Source organism: Panthera leo, chromosome C1 (assembly GCF_018350215.1).
Source record: "Panthera leo isolate Ple1 chromosome C1, P.leo_Ple1_pat1.1, whole genome shotgun sequence".
In the NCBI taxonomy this organism is placed as follows: Eukaryota; Metazoa; Chordata; class Mammalia; order Carnivora; family Felidae; genus Panthera; species Panthera leo.
Genome location: NC_056686.1, coordinates 193,797,832 through 193,814,941, shown reverse-complemented (window position 1 = coordinate 193,814,941; position 17,110 = coordinate 193,797,832). Strand labels below are relative to the sequence as shown.

The 17,110-nt window shown below is 37.6% G+C and overlaps 1 protein-coding gene across 3 annotated transcripts in view; it reads right to left on the bottom strand.

Annotated features, from left to right (window-relative positions):
• UNC80 (unc-80 homolog, NALCN channel complex subunit) overlaps window positions 1-17,110 on the bottom strand; it is a 223,804-nt gene that overhangs the window by 104,877 nt on the left and 101,817 nt on the right. For 2 of the 3 annotated variants that reach the window (XM_042953135.1, XM_042953136.1), the window contains exons 25-27: window positions 16,671-16,804; window positions 9,969-10,134; window positions 2,603-2,703 (exon numbers count right to left, since the gene is read on the bottom strand). In XM_042953135.1, the coding sequence (XP_042809069.1) occupies window positions 2,603-2,703; window positions 9,969-10,134; window positions 16,671-16,804 (401 nt within the window). Of the gene's footprint in view, window positions 1-2,602; window positions 2,704-4,666; window positions 4,871-9,968; window positions 10,135-16,670; window positions 16,805-17,110 lie in introns of all 3 variants that reach the window. The other variant, XM_042953134.1, reaches the window with a different exon arrangement.

The following is a 17,110-nucleotide window of genomic DNA, read 5'->3' as shown; positions in this document are numbered from 1 at the left end:
GGAGGTATGTGTTGGAGAGTGGGGTAAGGGGGAGAGCACTACTACAAGTCAAGTCCACTTAGTCCTTGATTGCACTCAGGTGATCTTTGCTGCCTGTCAAAGTATAGGGTGAATCCTCTCTGGAGGGAGATAGCATCATCTGGAACCTCTATAATTCTATAGCTTTTTTAAATTAATAAACTTTATTTTAAAGCAGTTTTAGGTCCACAGCAATAAATTTAGCAGAATGTACAGAGAGTTCCCAAACACCTGCTGCCTCTACACATGCAGAGTGGACTTCATGATCAACATCTTCCACCAGGCTGAATGTTTAATATAATCAATGAATCTACACTGACACATCACTATCATCCAAAGTGCTTAGTTTACATTAAGATTCACTCTTGGTGTTGTACATTCTGTGGGTTTTGACAGATCTATAATGGCATGTATCTATCACTGTGCTTCTATAATTTTTCACCCACCATAACTGGCAAACTGGCAGTCAATGAAATCACTAGGCATATTAAGGAACAGACCAAGAGAAGACAGTACATTCACATATTGGAGTTATCAGTCATGGACTTCAAGTGTGCATGATTCAAATAAAAATTAAAAATATTTTAACTGAATGATAATGAGCATATGATACATTGAATCTTGCATGATAGAGCTAAAGCTGTTCCTAAGGAACATTTATAGTTTTAAATGACTATTTAGTGAAGTGGTTGGAGATCAATTATCTAAGTATCTATATCAAGAAGCTAAGGGATGAAAACACGTTAACCTGAAAGAAAGTAGAAGGAAATAGTAAATAGGAGGAATTAGTGAAACACAACTCAGACATTCCCCAAATGACAAAACCAAAAGCTGATTTTCTGGTTAATAAAACTGACATACTTCTGGCAAGACTGAAAAAATGGCTGGGGGTAGGAAAGAGAGAGAGAGAGAGAAAGAAAAAGAAAGAAAGAAAGCAAGAAAGCAAGAAAGCAAGAAAGAAAGAAAGAAAGAAAGAAAAGGTATAACCTACCAACATTAGAAACAATAAAGTTACATCATTGTAGATCCTATAGAATTTAAAAGGACTTTAAGAAAATATTATAAAAACCTTTCTAATAAATGTAAATATTTGGATTAAATTAACAAATTCCTAGGGGAAAAAAAAGTGCCCAAACTGCTCCCAGAAGAAATAAAAAATCATACTATGTAAGTTGAATTTGTAATTAAAAACCTTCCCACAAAAAAATGTTTAGATCTAAGTTTGTACTTAAAGAAGAAATAACACTGTTCTAACACAAATACTTCACAGAAAACTAAAAGCATTACTGAAGGAAATTTAAGAGGTAGGACATAAATTGAGAGATAGACCACTTTATACAGAAGATTCACTGAGTAAATATTTCAATTCCTCAATTCTAAATGATTTTTATATTCAATATAAGGCTGTTTTGAAAGCTTTTTAATAGAAATTAATAGGTGATTTTAAATGGAAATGACTATAGCCAAGAATAGAACAAGCCATCTTGAGGAAGAACAAAGGTGCAAGATTTACCCTTATATGAACCAAACAAACCATAAAATGACAGGGTATGTGACATATAAAGCCAATTACATGCATTTCAAAAACAGACAGAACTAATCTATGGTGACAGAAGTTAGGCTGGTGGTTACTATTAGGGGAGGGGGGTGACTGGTAGAAGGCATGTTTAGACCTTCTAGAGTGGGACCATGTTCTTGACCTGCTGGTGGTTACACAGATAGTCACTTTGTGAAAATTTATTGAGCTGCACACTTAGGTTTTCTATGCTTTTCAACATGTACATTGGACTTCACTAAAGAGTTTACTTTAAAAACAGCTGCCTCAGAGAGTCTTGAAAATTAGGTTCTGGGGATCACTTGCAAACATTTCTGGGGCTCAGCCAGTTGTGATGGCACAGCACTGCAAACTGAGGAGCGTCATGTACCGGCCAGCCCTTATCTGACTCTACCAGGAAGTCAGATTAAAATCACAGAAGGTACAGTCCATATAAGATCACTGACAGTGCAGGAAGTATCCCACCAGTTGTGGATCTGATGTTATGCTTCCTTACCTTTCTCATTCTTTCTCATGGCCAGCTCAAACCTTGAACTCTCTAATCCATGCCCAAAGCTTTCTTGAAATCCCCCCCCCGCCCGCCTATGACCTCTGAAGAAACCTTTGAGGTGTGACCTTTATTATCTTAAATGCTCCACGTCCTGGTTTACAGTTAGATCTATACAGACACAAGACTGACACCATAACCTTGCTCACAGCATCTGTGGTAACCTGTATCAAACTGATGGTGATGCCTGCAGTACCCAGGCTGTCTTGGTCACCAGCCTGGTCTGGTCCCTCAGGATTTTCCCTGACTTACGTTGACCTACAAGCCAGCCATAACAAAGAACCTTCGGTTTTTGTTAAACTTAAAATGGAACACAGTCCAATAGAATACCAACCCTAGTGAGAATTCAGAGGTTCCTATGGTTTTTCTTGGAAGTTAAATTAGATTGATAGTTTTAGTGTACTCTTTTGTCCTCACTCCATAGATCTTTCTCAATACCAAAGGAAATTGATCTCAGGTCTGTCTCTGAGATTCCTACTTACGTGAAGCCATGACATGCTCCTGTGGTAATTTTCCTCTGTGCCAGCAGTACTCATTCCCTCTGGCTCGATGCTGGGCTCACTTGCACTCCAAGGACTCCCTTCTTCAAAAGAAAAATGCCAAGAAAGATTATATTGTTCAGTCTCTATGGAGAGCATGTTGGTATGGTAGAGTTGTCCATGCTTTTGAATCCTAGGGCAGACTACCGTGGCCCAGTGGGTTAACAGGGCATAGCCTTGACTTTAGTGGAGGAATGTTAATAGGAGCTGTTCCCTTCACCACCAGCTGAACAGGCAATTGCAAAGACATTTATGATCTCTGTTGTGATGGCTTCCATTTTGAGACATGGGAGCAGGGAAGAAACAGAGTCAAGTCCTTGAATTGCTGAGATGAGCAAGCTATTGGTTGAGTGTGCCCAAATCCATTCCAGACTGCCCAGACCTTGCAGGTGTAGTTACAGAGGGACACCAAGCAACCTGCAGTGGCCATATAGCGTGCTGCTGTCTCCTCTGCTGCTGTGACTACGTCTAGTGCCACTGCTCTTGGTACCACCTGGCTTTGCTGTTACAGCTACTTCAAAAATGGACGGTGCCTCAAAAAAACTAAGGGAATTTGTAAGCCATTGTGGCCAATCATGGGTAATCCTTTTGTCCAAACTCTTCTCTGTGGAAAAATATGGAGACATTTCTCAGGAATTCACTACATAGTAGACCACACAAGAAAGCTTCGCCCTCAAATCTAAAAGCTTTTCTGGGTCATTTCTATGATGAAACCATGCCGCTAGCCTGCCTGTTTTGATCCAGCTGGTCAGGCTAAGTCAATGAATTCAAGTATTAATTGAAATAATTTTCCCCCAAAACTAATTGATGACATTCTTACAACCTCAGACCCGTAACAAAAGAAGTCACAGGTTTGTTTTTTTTTCTATTGTCTCCTTAAAAAAATAAGCCAAATCTTAACTAATGCATAAATTAGCTATCTTCAAAGGTGAGGGTGGATAGGTATAGAGACAATTCCTATTTAGACTCTCTTTAATTAGATACACTCAGCTTCTATTTCAGTAGACTTGATCGACAATTCATCCACATATCCTGACTGACTTCTGAAACAACTTGCCTAGAAAGGGGAACTTTCTGTTTTGCTTCTCACGGGACTGAATGGCAAAGAAAATGTGCTTTAACTTTTACCTGATAGCTAAATTCCAGGCAGCTGGTGAGTCTTATCTGCATACTTGCTCACTCTTTTCTTGTTAGTAAGATGATGGTCAGGCTCATTGGACTCGCACATTTTGGAGTTCAAAAGTCTCTTTGGATCCTACAGTGACAAACTTCATCTCTAGTCCTTTGATTATATTCAGAGCTCATGCTCATACTTTACAATCATCCCTTAGTTTATCTTTAAAATGTCCCCTCAGAGTAGGCGAGGGGGGCATAGAATTATTCCCACTGCACAGTTGGAGAAAACAAATCCCTGAGATGCTAACTGACTTGCTGAAGGTCACTCACTGTCAGGTCTAGACAGTCTTTCCCCTGTGATATATAATCTGAGATATATATATATATATATATATATTTTTTTTTTTTTTCTGTGAAATAGACGCTTTAACATACAGAAGAACTTTAGCTAGCTGCCCCCAAAGGATTTTCTACATTTTGCTTTCAAGGTCCTGATCAGAACGGAAGTGCAAACATCTGGATTTCAAAAATCTGTCCTGCCATTAAAGTGTTTTCTTTCCCTAACGTATACTGTATATCCTCACTGCTCAAACTGTGGTTCCTGAACCAGCAGCATTAGCTTCACCAGAAAACTTGTCAACGGTTCCTACCCGAGACCTGCTGAATTAGAATCTGCATTTTAACAAGCCTTGCAGGTGACCCGTGTGCACGTTAAGGTTCGAGCAGCCCTGCTCTAAAGGGTGGCATGGTTTTCAGACTGAATGAGTGGTCTAGCCTGTGGCTCTGCTCTTCAGCTCCTGATGTGTAAGAAAACGGGCTTCAACTATTTCAGGATTTGGGCCCTGTCTTCCTACCCCCCACGTCCCTGCGCACCCCACTCCTCTATGTTACCTAGGTCAGTGACAGTGTCCCTGCTCTGGGACAGCTGCAGCTCCTGAGCCTCGGACTCTGAGTCCTGCCGTGATAACTTGCTGCTCTTTAAGCTGCCGACTCGGCGAATGCTGGACAAGGAACCCCCCTTCTTCACCTGGAAACTGCGGGTTCCTTTAATCTGGAGCAGGCGGGAACCTCCTATCCTGATCTTCCTGCTGGGAACTGTATTAAAAGAATAAAATAGGGCTTTTTCCCCCTTAGTTTTCCCCAGCCAGTGTTAGATCCAAGCTCTCCCCAACTTGTCCCTGAACAGCGTCCTCTCTTTCGGCCGGGATGAGCAGCATGTGTGCACGAGGAGCTCCTCCCAAGCCCCAGCCGGGTCAGGCAGCTTTGTTAGGCAGCCAGGAGGCTGGGTCCACCAGGAAGGGCTGGTGCAGCTTCTTTCTTGGGCACATAGCTCATCAGTGCTGGGAACAACCTGCTGTCTTTCTGGCCCAGGGTTCACAAGCATGAGTGCGCCCTTGTAGCAGCATTATCTAGGACTGTTAGCACATTTACAGAACATCATTCCTTGATTCGATAGAACCGCAAACCATTGGTTTTTGTTTTTCTTTTGAAATGGGACTTGCAGAGTTATGTGAGTTATGCAAACCCCTTCATGTAAACCCCTTCATTTTGGAATACCTCATTAAGAAATAAAAACAAGAGGCGCTTCTCTCTCCAACAGTCAGCAGCGGGTTCCGCTCAGCTCCTCAGCAAAGGCACTAAAGGATCTGTTTTCACTGGTGTGCTTTGGGTGAACATGAGTGTGAAATAGTTCCATTTTCAATGCACCTAGTGATGTCATAGCATCCTTCCTTCAGTCAAAAGGCTGGGTGGGATGTGAGTCCAAATGATGCAACACCCTGAGCCAACCTTACAGTCTATATGTACCAAGAAGAACATGCATTATTCATCTTTAGTGTTCTGGAAAAAACAGTCATCGGTGAGGAAAATAAAAGGGTAAAAGAAACACGTTTAAACTTGAAACCTACTTTTTTTTTTTTTTTTTTTTACAAAAGCATCCTTATTTCCCATACTCATATACAGTCCTACTTCCTTTTCTTTCGGAGTTCTGGTGTTGTCACACATTGATTTTAAAAGGGCAGGATAAAAAAAGTTTTCAAAGCTTAGTCATTATCAGGAAGGGGCCATTATTTTTGTAAGAAGATTTCCTATGAATTATTTAAGGCATAGGTATTATTTCTTAAACGTTCCAATCAGGAAGGTTGCATTTTAGTCTTGGGTACTCTCAGGAGAGTATGTGACCATGATCGAGCTTGTACAGCTCTACAAAATGGTAATTAAATGTATACTTTCAGTGCCAAAAATGGAGCCTATAAGAATTTCTGTTGAATAATGTGCAGTGTTTAATCTCTGACTTAATCTTGCGATTGAGAAAGACTAAAACCATCACCACTGAGCTGGCAAAGGCCTCGTGGAGTGCCCTGAACACATCTGGATAGAATCTTACATCTGGATAGAAACTCTTGCTGTGCAGTTGATTAAATTCCACAAAGACTATGGACTATAAGTCTCCTTTTTAATTATAGCACAAAATTCATCCACTGCATTTTTTAATATTATTTTTAGGCTTAATTGAGGCTTTAATGACCTACCTGAAATACATCTGAAATAGAATATTTCATCTGAAATAGAATATTTTAATGACTACTAATACAATTTCATACCAAGGTAGATTAGGAAGGAGAAAACAGGCTTAGAGAGATTTTTCTTTCTTCTTTTTTTTTTTTTCTTTTTTATAGAGACACTGTCTTGCGTTCTATGATTTCATGATACTTTTAACTGTACAAATTTGGGAAAGTAACCCCAAATTAATGTGACCTGAACAAAATTCAATTTTGAGAACCTATTCTATACTACCAAAGATAATCGGATATATCCTGTAGCAGAAAAAAATTAGCACTCAGAATTATGGCATGGATTATTTACAAAGGACACAGTAGTTAGAATTCAGATTTGATTTTGGTACCTGAAAATCTTTAGTAGAGCTTGTACAGCATTGAGTCTTAGCCTTTACTTCCATGAGAACATGAACTAGTGGGAAAGTGAAACAAATACATCTAAATTGGATAAAACCTCTTTTCCCCTTTTCTCTCATCTCACATTAAATCCACGAGCAAGTCCTGCTAGCTTCACACTTAGAATTTCCTAGGATTTTGAAAGCCCCATTATCTATTCCCTGGACTATTGTAACTGCCTCACTGTTCCGGCTTACATCCCCTCCCACAGCTTGACTCATCTTTTAAATACATAAATCGTAAATACACATATTATATCACTTTCCTAGTCAAAACCTGCCGACAACACTCAGACACACTTATACAAAATTAAATTTCTAACCATATCTACATATCCAATTTATATGCCCTTTGCCTAACCCCATTTCCTGCCACTCTTCTACTCTTTCTATAGTCTTCTACTTCAACTCTTTCTGTTGCAACCATGTTGGTCTTTGTGTCCTTCTTCAAATGTCCCACGTTCCTTCCTGCATCAGAGCCTGGCTCTCACTGTTTTGTCTGCTCAGAAGACTCCTGCCTCAGCGCTTTGCATGACTGGCTCCTTCACATCATACAGGTCTCTGCTCAATGCCACTTTCGGGGTCCTTCTCTGACTACACTCCTTCCCACTCCAGGTCACTACCAATTCTCTGACCTTCATTTGTTTTCCTTGATACCATTTATCATTACTTGAAAGTCTAGTATCTTATGTTATTCCCTGTTATTTAGCTGTTTGCTAATATAAACTGAAATACATGTGGGACATTTTTCCTGTTGGTTGCCGTATTCTGGGACCCTGGAATCGTGCCTGGCATACACCAGGTGTTCAGTAGATGATTGTTGAGTAATTAGACACATCGTGGTGTCTGTATTTTGGAATACCAGTCTTCGTTTGTATTTGGAATGTGGGTAAAACGATGGGACAGACCTTGCTTGGGGATTTTAGGCAGACATTTTAGTTTGAGGATTGTTTCACATTTGTTTTCCCTGGTAGAATCTGAATTGTCCTCAAGTTGTTTACTTCAAGAACAACATTTTTAGCTTTTATAAAAACAGATGGCATGAAATTTTAAATAAACTTTTAATAATATCATTTAGCAGAGTACTTATGACTTTAGCATCTGCTATCAACTTGTCAAAGGATTAAGGAATACTTAGGAATCTTCAAGATTTTGCCAGCCAGTAAAGGACGTTTTATGAATATGTTCTCATTTTATTTATAGTTTCAGTTTTCTGCTCACTTCTTAAACAACATTCATATATTAATGTAGTCATTCCATGAGGAGAAAAAACACTAAGCATTTGCGGTTTTGAACATCAAAGGAAATTTACATAAATGATAAACATGAAATTAAAGTGTTCTTAAAAATTAATCTGATATTTTATTTTTTAAAATGGCGTGGAATTTATTCTGTTCAAGTTTAACCATGTCCATATTAGGAATATTTATTTCAGCTACTTTAAGTAATAATTAGCATAATAACTTTGAATAGGCAAAATAAAATCCCCTTGGGATATCTTTAAAAATGTAAGTTTTTCATCATATGCAGTTAACATTATCTGAAAAAGTAACAGTAGAAAAATATATTGAGTTGATACTCCTTCATGCTCAAAAATTGCTAAGACTTGGCTAGTAAACGCTTGGTTGACCATAAATTCAATACAATATAGTTATTATTTGCATTTGAAAAGTGTCATGACAACAATCTGATCTTAAAATATTAAAATTTTTTTCCAGTGTATATCAATTTCTTAGAAAATTTTAAAGATTTTCTGTTTTCTCTATCCAGGGCTATTCCTTCCTAGATTCCTTCATTCCTTCAGTTATCCAACATTTGTTGGGTCATTGTCTTTAGGATACCAGAAAATACATAAATGCATAAAATCGTGTTTGACTCTTAACAAATGTACTGATATTCTTTTAATTGAAATTCATTAGAAAAACGCAATGAAGGGTGGTGGAGTTTAAGAAATACCCCCCCCCCCAAAAAAAAGAAAAAAGAAGTAGCAAAATCAGAGACGTTAACAGTTTAAGGATCTCTTGAAAGCAACTTAAAACTTGGTAATCTTTAGCTTATATTTAGAATTTTCTGCGGTTCTAGTCTGTACACTCATTATATTAATAAAACCTACCACAGTGACAACAATTATTTATCCTATACCAAATCTAGGTACCAGGTACTACGTTTATGCTTTGTTCGTATTGTCTCATTTAAAGCTTTCAATATCACAATGTGGTAGGTGTTAATAACCTAATTTTACAGAGCAGAAAACTGTGGCTTAGAAGGTCAGTAACTTGGACAAGGTCATACAGCTGGTTGTTACATTTTACCATTTGAAGTGCATATTTTCACATTTTCATATATCTGAAATTGATATTTGTGTTACAGTTGAGGCCATCTTAAGATAACTAGTGCCAGGTAGCTGTTGTGACACGTTTGCTATTGCTTATGTCCATGTGAGCATCTAAAGCACCAGCAACAAGATGTACAGAATGGGTGCCAGAGTGTCTTTTAACACCAGGGAGTCAAACGGTAGTTGGGTGACGGAGTGCATGCGGTGGTAAGTCAGATGTGCTTGGCAACATTCTTGAAGGAGGTATTGAGTATGAGGGTAGGCTAGTTTCGTACAAACGCATGTTGGCTCAAGTACCTAGCACCAACAGCTTTACTTCCTTTACAGATCTATTTAATGGTGTGTTATTAATATTCTAATGACACAGAGGACATTGTCATATAGAGAAAACATGGACACTGACAATTCTGAGTTGCAAAGTGATTAAGAAATTTGAACCTGGAATTGAAGATTGTTTAGAAAGACTTTAAACCATTTATTCTATTTATACTTTCCGTTTTCTTTGGCTGCACAAGAATGATATATATTAATAATAAAATTTGATATCTAATTAAGTCTGAAAGTCCTCTTTCTTTAAGAATTAAATGATAAGAAAGTATTGCATAAGGGCTGAATTGGAAGTATTGTTTCTTCCTTATTGGTACATGAAATAATGGTTCATCTGATGACTACCTGGTGGCATCGGTAGGGATATGGAGAGTTGCTGAGCCGGAATTACAATCGGAACTTCTCCGACTGTCGAGTCCAGCTGCTAACTAGCGTGGTTTCCTACCTCATTAAGTGGACACAGTACTGTATGAAGCCAACAGTTTTGGACTTGGGGTGCACAATTCTGTGGTTTAGACCCCAGGCCAAATATCCTATGAGAAACACTGAAACAGGAAAAAAATTCTTGCTTTCCATACCTTTCTTCTCCTCAGCACCTGCATCTGATTTGAGGGTGTGGCTACTACTGTGGAGGGAATCTTTTGAGTCTTCATTTTCATCCAGGACCCCAGCAAAGCTGATCTTCCTCTCATATCTGTGCCGGTCCAACTCAGGATCCAAACGAAGTCTGCAGCTCTCTAAGTCCTGCAATGTTAGTGAGGAGTACATGAATGCTGGCACCTCCTCAGTGCTGCATTGGTCTTGTGGTAAACCTCCCTCCATTTTGAATTGCACGCAGCTGAATTTGCACAGAGCCAAATTCTTCTTTATCTAATGCCAATTTCAGGTTGTGGCCAATAAACATATTTCTTGAATTAAAAAAAAAAACTTCTCTAACTCATAGTTTTCCCCTTTTCTTCATACTTTATCTTCAAAAAGCACAGACCTTGTTCCAAATCTAGAATTAGCTTGCTCCCCTTCTAACACTTTGTCCACAGTTTAGCCTACACCTTTGGCATTCATGTGTTTATTAAATGATTATGCACTGAGTGTACTAAATATGAATGTATTATGTACTGGGGGATAAATAAGAAATGGTTCTTGCCCTAAACGAACTCAAAATCCTGAGACGGAGACTCAGAAGGGAAACAAAAGATAAATTCCTAGACTGAGAGAGAGTGAGTAGGAACTTAGAAATCAGATTTGGAGGCAGAATAATGGACCCCCACATATGTCTATGCCTTAACCCTTGGAAGAGGTAAATATGTTACCTTACATTGCAATAGGAACTTTGTGCATGCTGATTTAGGTTAGAGATCTTGAGATGGGAAATTATCCTGAATTAGCTAAGCGGGCTTGGTCTAATCACACAAATCCTTAAAAGCAGAAAGTTTTTCCAGACTGTGGTCAAAGGAGAATATAACTATGGAAGAAGAGTGAGAGAGATGCCAAATCACTGGCTTTGAAGATGGAAAAAAGGACCATGAGCCAAGCAATGTGAGTTGCCCAAGAAGATGGAAAAAAGGCAAGGAAAGAGTCTTCTCTAGAGTCCCAGAAAAGAGTGCAGCTTTCTTAACACCTTGACTCTAGCCCAGTAAGACCTGTGTGAGTCTTCTGATTTCTAGAAATGTAAGGTACAATGTTTACACTTTTTTAAGTAGCTAAATTTCTACAGAAATAGAAAATGAATAAAGAGGTGATGTTGGAGTTTTGTCCTGAGGACTTAAAGTTGGCTCAGCAAACAAATGGAAAAAGGCATTTCAGGCTTAAGAAATCTTATATGTGAGGGCCAGAGTCTCAAAATACTATCAGGCATTAGAGATATTTCTCACTCTCTTCTAGAAGGACCTCAGGATTAGAGGGGTTCCATGACTATCTGCTTGTGAACAGAGTGAGCCGGTAACCTAAAGTAAGCCTTGGGGAGGGAAACTATTTTGTAGGAGCTTGGTCAATGAGGCCCCCAATTGAAAATTTGACCTGTTCTGTGAATGGAGACTTATTCAACCAGAAGACCATAGTTAATTGTTAGCTGTAAAACACTCTTGGAGGAGTTGATAAAGGAAAACTATATAAAACGCTAATTTTGTTTCTATAGAGCATTTTTCCCCCAAACACGATGTAAGTTCTCAGATTCAACTAGATATGGAAAACAAAAAAATTAAAAAAAAAAAACTAGTTTGCACCAAAATTAAAATCTAATGCTTTTAATTGTTATTAATAAATGAAACTTTAGACTTTACATCTTGTTTCTTCTTTTCCTTTTGATTAAGAACAGAAGTTACATTTCGGTACCTAGAAAATTACATCACATCTAGAAAAATAAAGGAACTACATAGAATCTATTTAGCATTGTCAAAAAATATTCTAAGAATATAATTGGTTCCCTGAAATTAATCCCTTTTAGAAAACAAGTAGAAAACCTAATATATTTTCAATTTTGTTAGCCAAACTTAATTAGATAAATTTCTTACTCGGGACAAAAACTAATGTAAAAACTGATTCTCAAAAGCAGTTCCAATTTCTTCTTTTATCCATTTGTCAAAATCCCATCTATCTTTCAAAGCTACATTCAAATGTGACCTCTTATAGAACTGTTCTTCAGGTCTTTCCAGCCCCTTCTATGGCCAACCATGGCCCTTCTGCCCCCTTTTCATGGCCACTCTTTGTGGCCGGGAAATAATTTTTTATATGTTGGTTCTCCTGTTTCGATATAATTACCTCTGTAACCTCCCTATTCCCTTTCCTGTAACTATCGCACCACCTTGTTCATAGTCTTATTCTCAATAAACACCCATCAGTTAGCCTTGGTATATGTGAATTGTGTTTTGCTTCTGATTTTTTAACTTTAGGAACATTTGGAATCCAGCAGTATATTTTTCATAACCCAATTTGTTAAATTCCATCAGCACATTTGGCATAGCCTCTAGCAAAATCTTGCATAAAAGCATCCAATATGTTGCTTTCTCTAATGAATGAGTGTAGACAAGAGACTTCCTTACTGCTTTTTACTTTATTATGGTGGACTCATCTATCCATTGGAGGAGAATTACTTGTTTTAATTCATGTTGCTTGCCCAGTGGTTATTGGTTTCACTAATTCAGTTGGTAAACATTTGAATAGACCAGCAGTTTTACAAACAAAATTCTCTATTCAAAAATGATTTCTTTATTGTTCTCAATATTGTTTGAAAATTAATATTTAGAAAAAATTTGATTATTATGCTATTTTGATTATAAATCTTGTAACAAAGCTATTTTTTCTTTTTCTTTTTTAAAAACATTATTTGTTAGTATGGCTTATGAAACAATGAATAAAAATGCTACCAGAAGCTCTTAAAAAAACAAAAAAAACCCATTATTTAAGTTGTATCTAGGGATCTGAGAAAAAATTAAGTTGGTAAAAACGTATTTTAATAATTTTTAAAAGCTTTTGATGTCATTTTGCCTTTTCTTTCACCTCTATGCCCCCACCAATCCAGTAGGTGGCTTCCTGGGATTTCCTGACCCTCTCCAAGAAACAACTGTGGATAAGCTAATTAACTTTTATTTTAATTATTTGTACTTCAGATTCTTTTGATTACTCTCCCAACAATTTGGGTATAACTAGGACTTCTTCAAACAGATATTTTGCACGAAAATCCCATCCATCTTAAAAAGGATCTTATGGGGCGCCTGGGTGGCTCAGTCTGTTAAGCGTCTGACTTCGGCTCAGGTCATGATCTCGAGGTTCATGAGTTCAAGCCCTGCGTGGGGCTCTGTGCTGACAGCTCAGAGCCTGGAGGCTGTTTCTGATTCTGTGTCTCCCTCTTTCTCTCTGACCCTCCCCCGTTCATGCTCTGTCTCTCTCTGTCTCAAAAATAAATAAACGTTTAAAAAAAAAATTAAAAAAAAAAGAAAGGGTCTTATGGCAATTTCTGACAAAAAGACTTTTTTTCTTTTTTCTTTATTTCTTTTTCTTTTTTTTTAACTTGCTTTATTTTTAATTTTTTTAAATTTTACATCCAAATTAGTTAGCAGATAATGCAACAATGATTTCAGGAGTAGATTCCTTAGTGTCCCTTACCCATTTAGCCCATCCCCCCTCCCACAACCCCTCAGTTTGTTCTCCATATTTATGAGTCTCTTCTGTTTTGTCCCCCTCTCTGTTTTTATATTATTTTTGTTTCCCCTCCATTATGTTCATCTGTTTTGTCTCTTAAAGTTTTCATATGAGTGAAGTCATATGATTTTTGTCTTTCTCTGACTGACTGACTAATTTCACTTAGCATAATACCCTTCAGTCCCATCCACATAGTTGCAAATGGCAAGATTTCATTCTTTTTGATTGCCGGGTAATACTCCATTGTATATATATACCACATCTTCTTTATCCATTCATCCATGGATGGACATTTGGGCTCTTTCCATACTTTGGCTATTGTTGATAGTGCTGCTATAAACATGGAGGTGCATGTGTCCCTTCGAAACAGCACTCCTGTATCCCTTGGAAAAATGTCCAGTAGTGCAATTGCTGGGTTGTAGGGTAGTTCTATTTTTAGTTTTTTGAGGAACCTCCATCCTGTTTTCCAGAGTGGCTGCACCAGCTTGCGTTCCCAGAAAAAACTTTTTTTCTTGATAGAAAGTTTATGTCCCTGATTTTCTTCCATTCTCAAGCCTCAGATTCTAGAATATCCATAGCATCTCATCTGATTATTTTACTACCTTATACTTTTATTATTTCATATATTAGGGTGGTTGTTTTTTTTACTATTATTAAAAATGTTACTGAATTAAAAAAAAATTCTGAAGATCCATAAATACTCTTGCCAGAGGCATTTTGCTAAAATAATATTTTAATTTTATTTAATAATTTAATTTTAATTAATAATTTAATTTTTAACAGCTTCTGTGTTGGTAAAACAGTTTTATCATACTGGTTTCCTTATAGTAGGTTGGAAAGTAACTTGAAGGGTGTTTTTTCTTTTTGTTTACCATCAACTATTGTTAGATTAAACAGGAGAAAAATCTTCTTGCCATTTATTTTATAAAGGTCACATCTCAACATAATACATAAATCTACATTTGACAATGAAAGTCCTAGTGTATTGAATAAAAGATCCCTGAGACCTTGTTCAGGGTGATATAGCAGTGAAAACCTTCCTCTCATTGACTGAATGACCAAAGGATCATTTAGCTTAATTTCTTGCCATTTTCTACTAGTCTGCCAGTTGGTTATACAATAATTTTTAACAGATCTGGTTGATTTTTTAAAAATGAAACTTGTTATAATGACAAGGGACATTAAACTATAGCTTTGTGGAGTTGAAAGGGAGAACAAAAATAACTGAGTCAGACTTTAAGATTCTTATTTTCAAAAATCACAATGGATCTAAATGGGGACCAACAAAAATTTGAAAAATGAAAAGTAGATGTACCACCATGCTTTTATGAAGGCTTCAGTATAATTAGAATGTTGAAAAAATAACACTAGTAGAGGCCTTACAGATCACATATTTCATCCCACTTGGCTTCAAACACATGTGCTGGCCTTGATTTGATTTCATAGAGTAGTCTCAATATAATAGTTGAGGTGACATTCAGAAAATTAAAGGCCCAGGTTATCAGGGCAGTAAACGTCCCTTTCTGACATTCAGATAATGTAGTTTTGCAGTCCAATGCTGGTATGTTTCTGTTGAAAACATACCTTTTACCCATAAATGTTTCCAATGTAAAAATATCCATTTTATGTTTCCGAGTGTGAGGAAACAGGTCTTCCAGACATTGGAGAACCAGAGGTAGAGGCAGTGCTCAGGGATAATAGCATGGATTCTTTTGTTTTCTCCCAGGGATTGGGGTATGGCCTTGTTCATGCTGAGTCTGGTCAAAAAAGCAGGACTGCTGGTGGAGTGTAAAATTGGCTAAAGTAGAAGCACATGGATCGTGTAACAATTTTTCTGGTAGAGTAGTCTAAGTCTTGTGTAAAAAAAATAAATAAATAAGAGAATTTGTCTGGTTTCTCAGCTCTGGCTGGGCGGTGCCTGTAATAAAAGAACCACTGGAAACTTGGTGCCTATTAGAGGATTAAGAGCCAAGGAAAATCGGCTCTGACGTGTGCCCATCTCAATACTCTGTGAAGACTCCTGGTCCTTGCAGAGTGTTGGTATACTCTGCTAAACGAATCAGGCTCCAGCGGTACAGGAGTATGATGTGTGTGCATGTGTGTGCATGTGGGTATGCGTGTGCACGCGTGCATGTGTGTGTGTGTGTGTGTGTGTGTGTGTACAGTCTTCTTCTGCCCATCCAGATCCATAAGAAGTACTGTAGTAATAAAAGTATATGTTTAGAGATGTCTACGTGCTAAATACTTAAATAAAATTTTTTCCCCATAACTTAAATGAGAAAACTCATTGGAAGCACATTTCTATAAGGATTTATGAGCAGTTAGATTTTTATGACAGAAAGATTCTGCCAGTGATTTCTGGAGAATGCTGGTCATAAAACTCCTCATAGTTTGCAGAGTAAAGGAACTTAAAGGCTTGTGAAAGAAGATTCAAAATGAAGTAAGCATTGCTCAGACAGTCACTCAAAATAGAGGACAGAGGATATTGAGGAAGTAAGGCCTGTGTATGTGTTCTGTTTTAGTCTCCACAACACCATGAAGTTTTTACTTTTGTCAATTGCCATTTGTCAAGTTCAACTCCACCACCTCCTGGTACACACCCTTCTCCTTTGGATTAAAATAGAGATAATGTAACACCTGTTAGCTAAATAGCCAATCCTGCAGCAGATAGCTTCAACTCGGCCAGCACCAATCATTACGTCTTTTAAAACAAGTTTTGTAACCTTGTGGCTTTTGCCTTTATAAGCCCACTCACGATTCCAGTTTGGAGCACACATTCCATTTCCGTAGACCCTGTGTCTTCCAGATGCAGTCTCTAAGACCTCAAAGGAATGCTTTTGTTGCTTTATAGCCTCTTCTTGTATTAGACATTCCCAGCATAACTGACAGCGATCAGTACAATGTTGGACCCAGTGGTGTTATCTTCAGTGATTTCAAGGTCAATTTCAGAGTTATTACTCTTATTTTTTGCAATATAAAATAAGATTTCTTTCTTTTTATATATGAAAATCCCTTGGTTGAATTTTTAAGTTATATGATACATTTGGCCATTGAGCATTTGAGGAAATTGTGGTTACTCAAAACCTAGCCACATGTCTGGCCTCTCCAAGTAACCTGATTATTAACACACATGCTTGACTTACCACCAGAGGCTCAGTGCGTGGTCTGGGCAGGCAAGAAAAGGTTTCTCGAAGGAAGGTGGTAATCTCCAGGAGAAGCTGGCACGCCGCCATCTTCAAGGCAAAGGGGCAGCCACATTTAGAGGGGTTCACAGTACCTATGGAATGAAAGAGTTCCTTCCTAAATAAACGAATCAATAAAACATACACAGAGGCACGGTTTGATGGACAAAGCTACACATGTGTAAAATCAAATTGCAAATGAGAATGTCACCTATACATGTCCAAAATGAAATTGCATATGAGAATGTTACCTATACATGTTCAATTTACCTATTCCTTTTAGCACGATCTATGCATTACCATATACCTCTCTCTTCCTCCATTTTGTAATTCTATAACTAGTATTGTTTAGTATTAAGATATCAATCAATATGAACTAAATTATTTTCCTTAAGACTCAT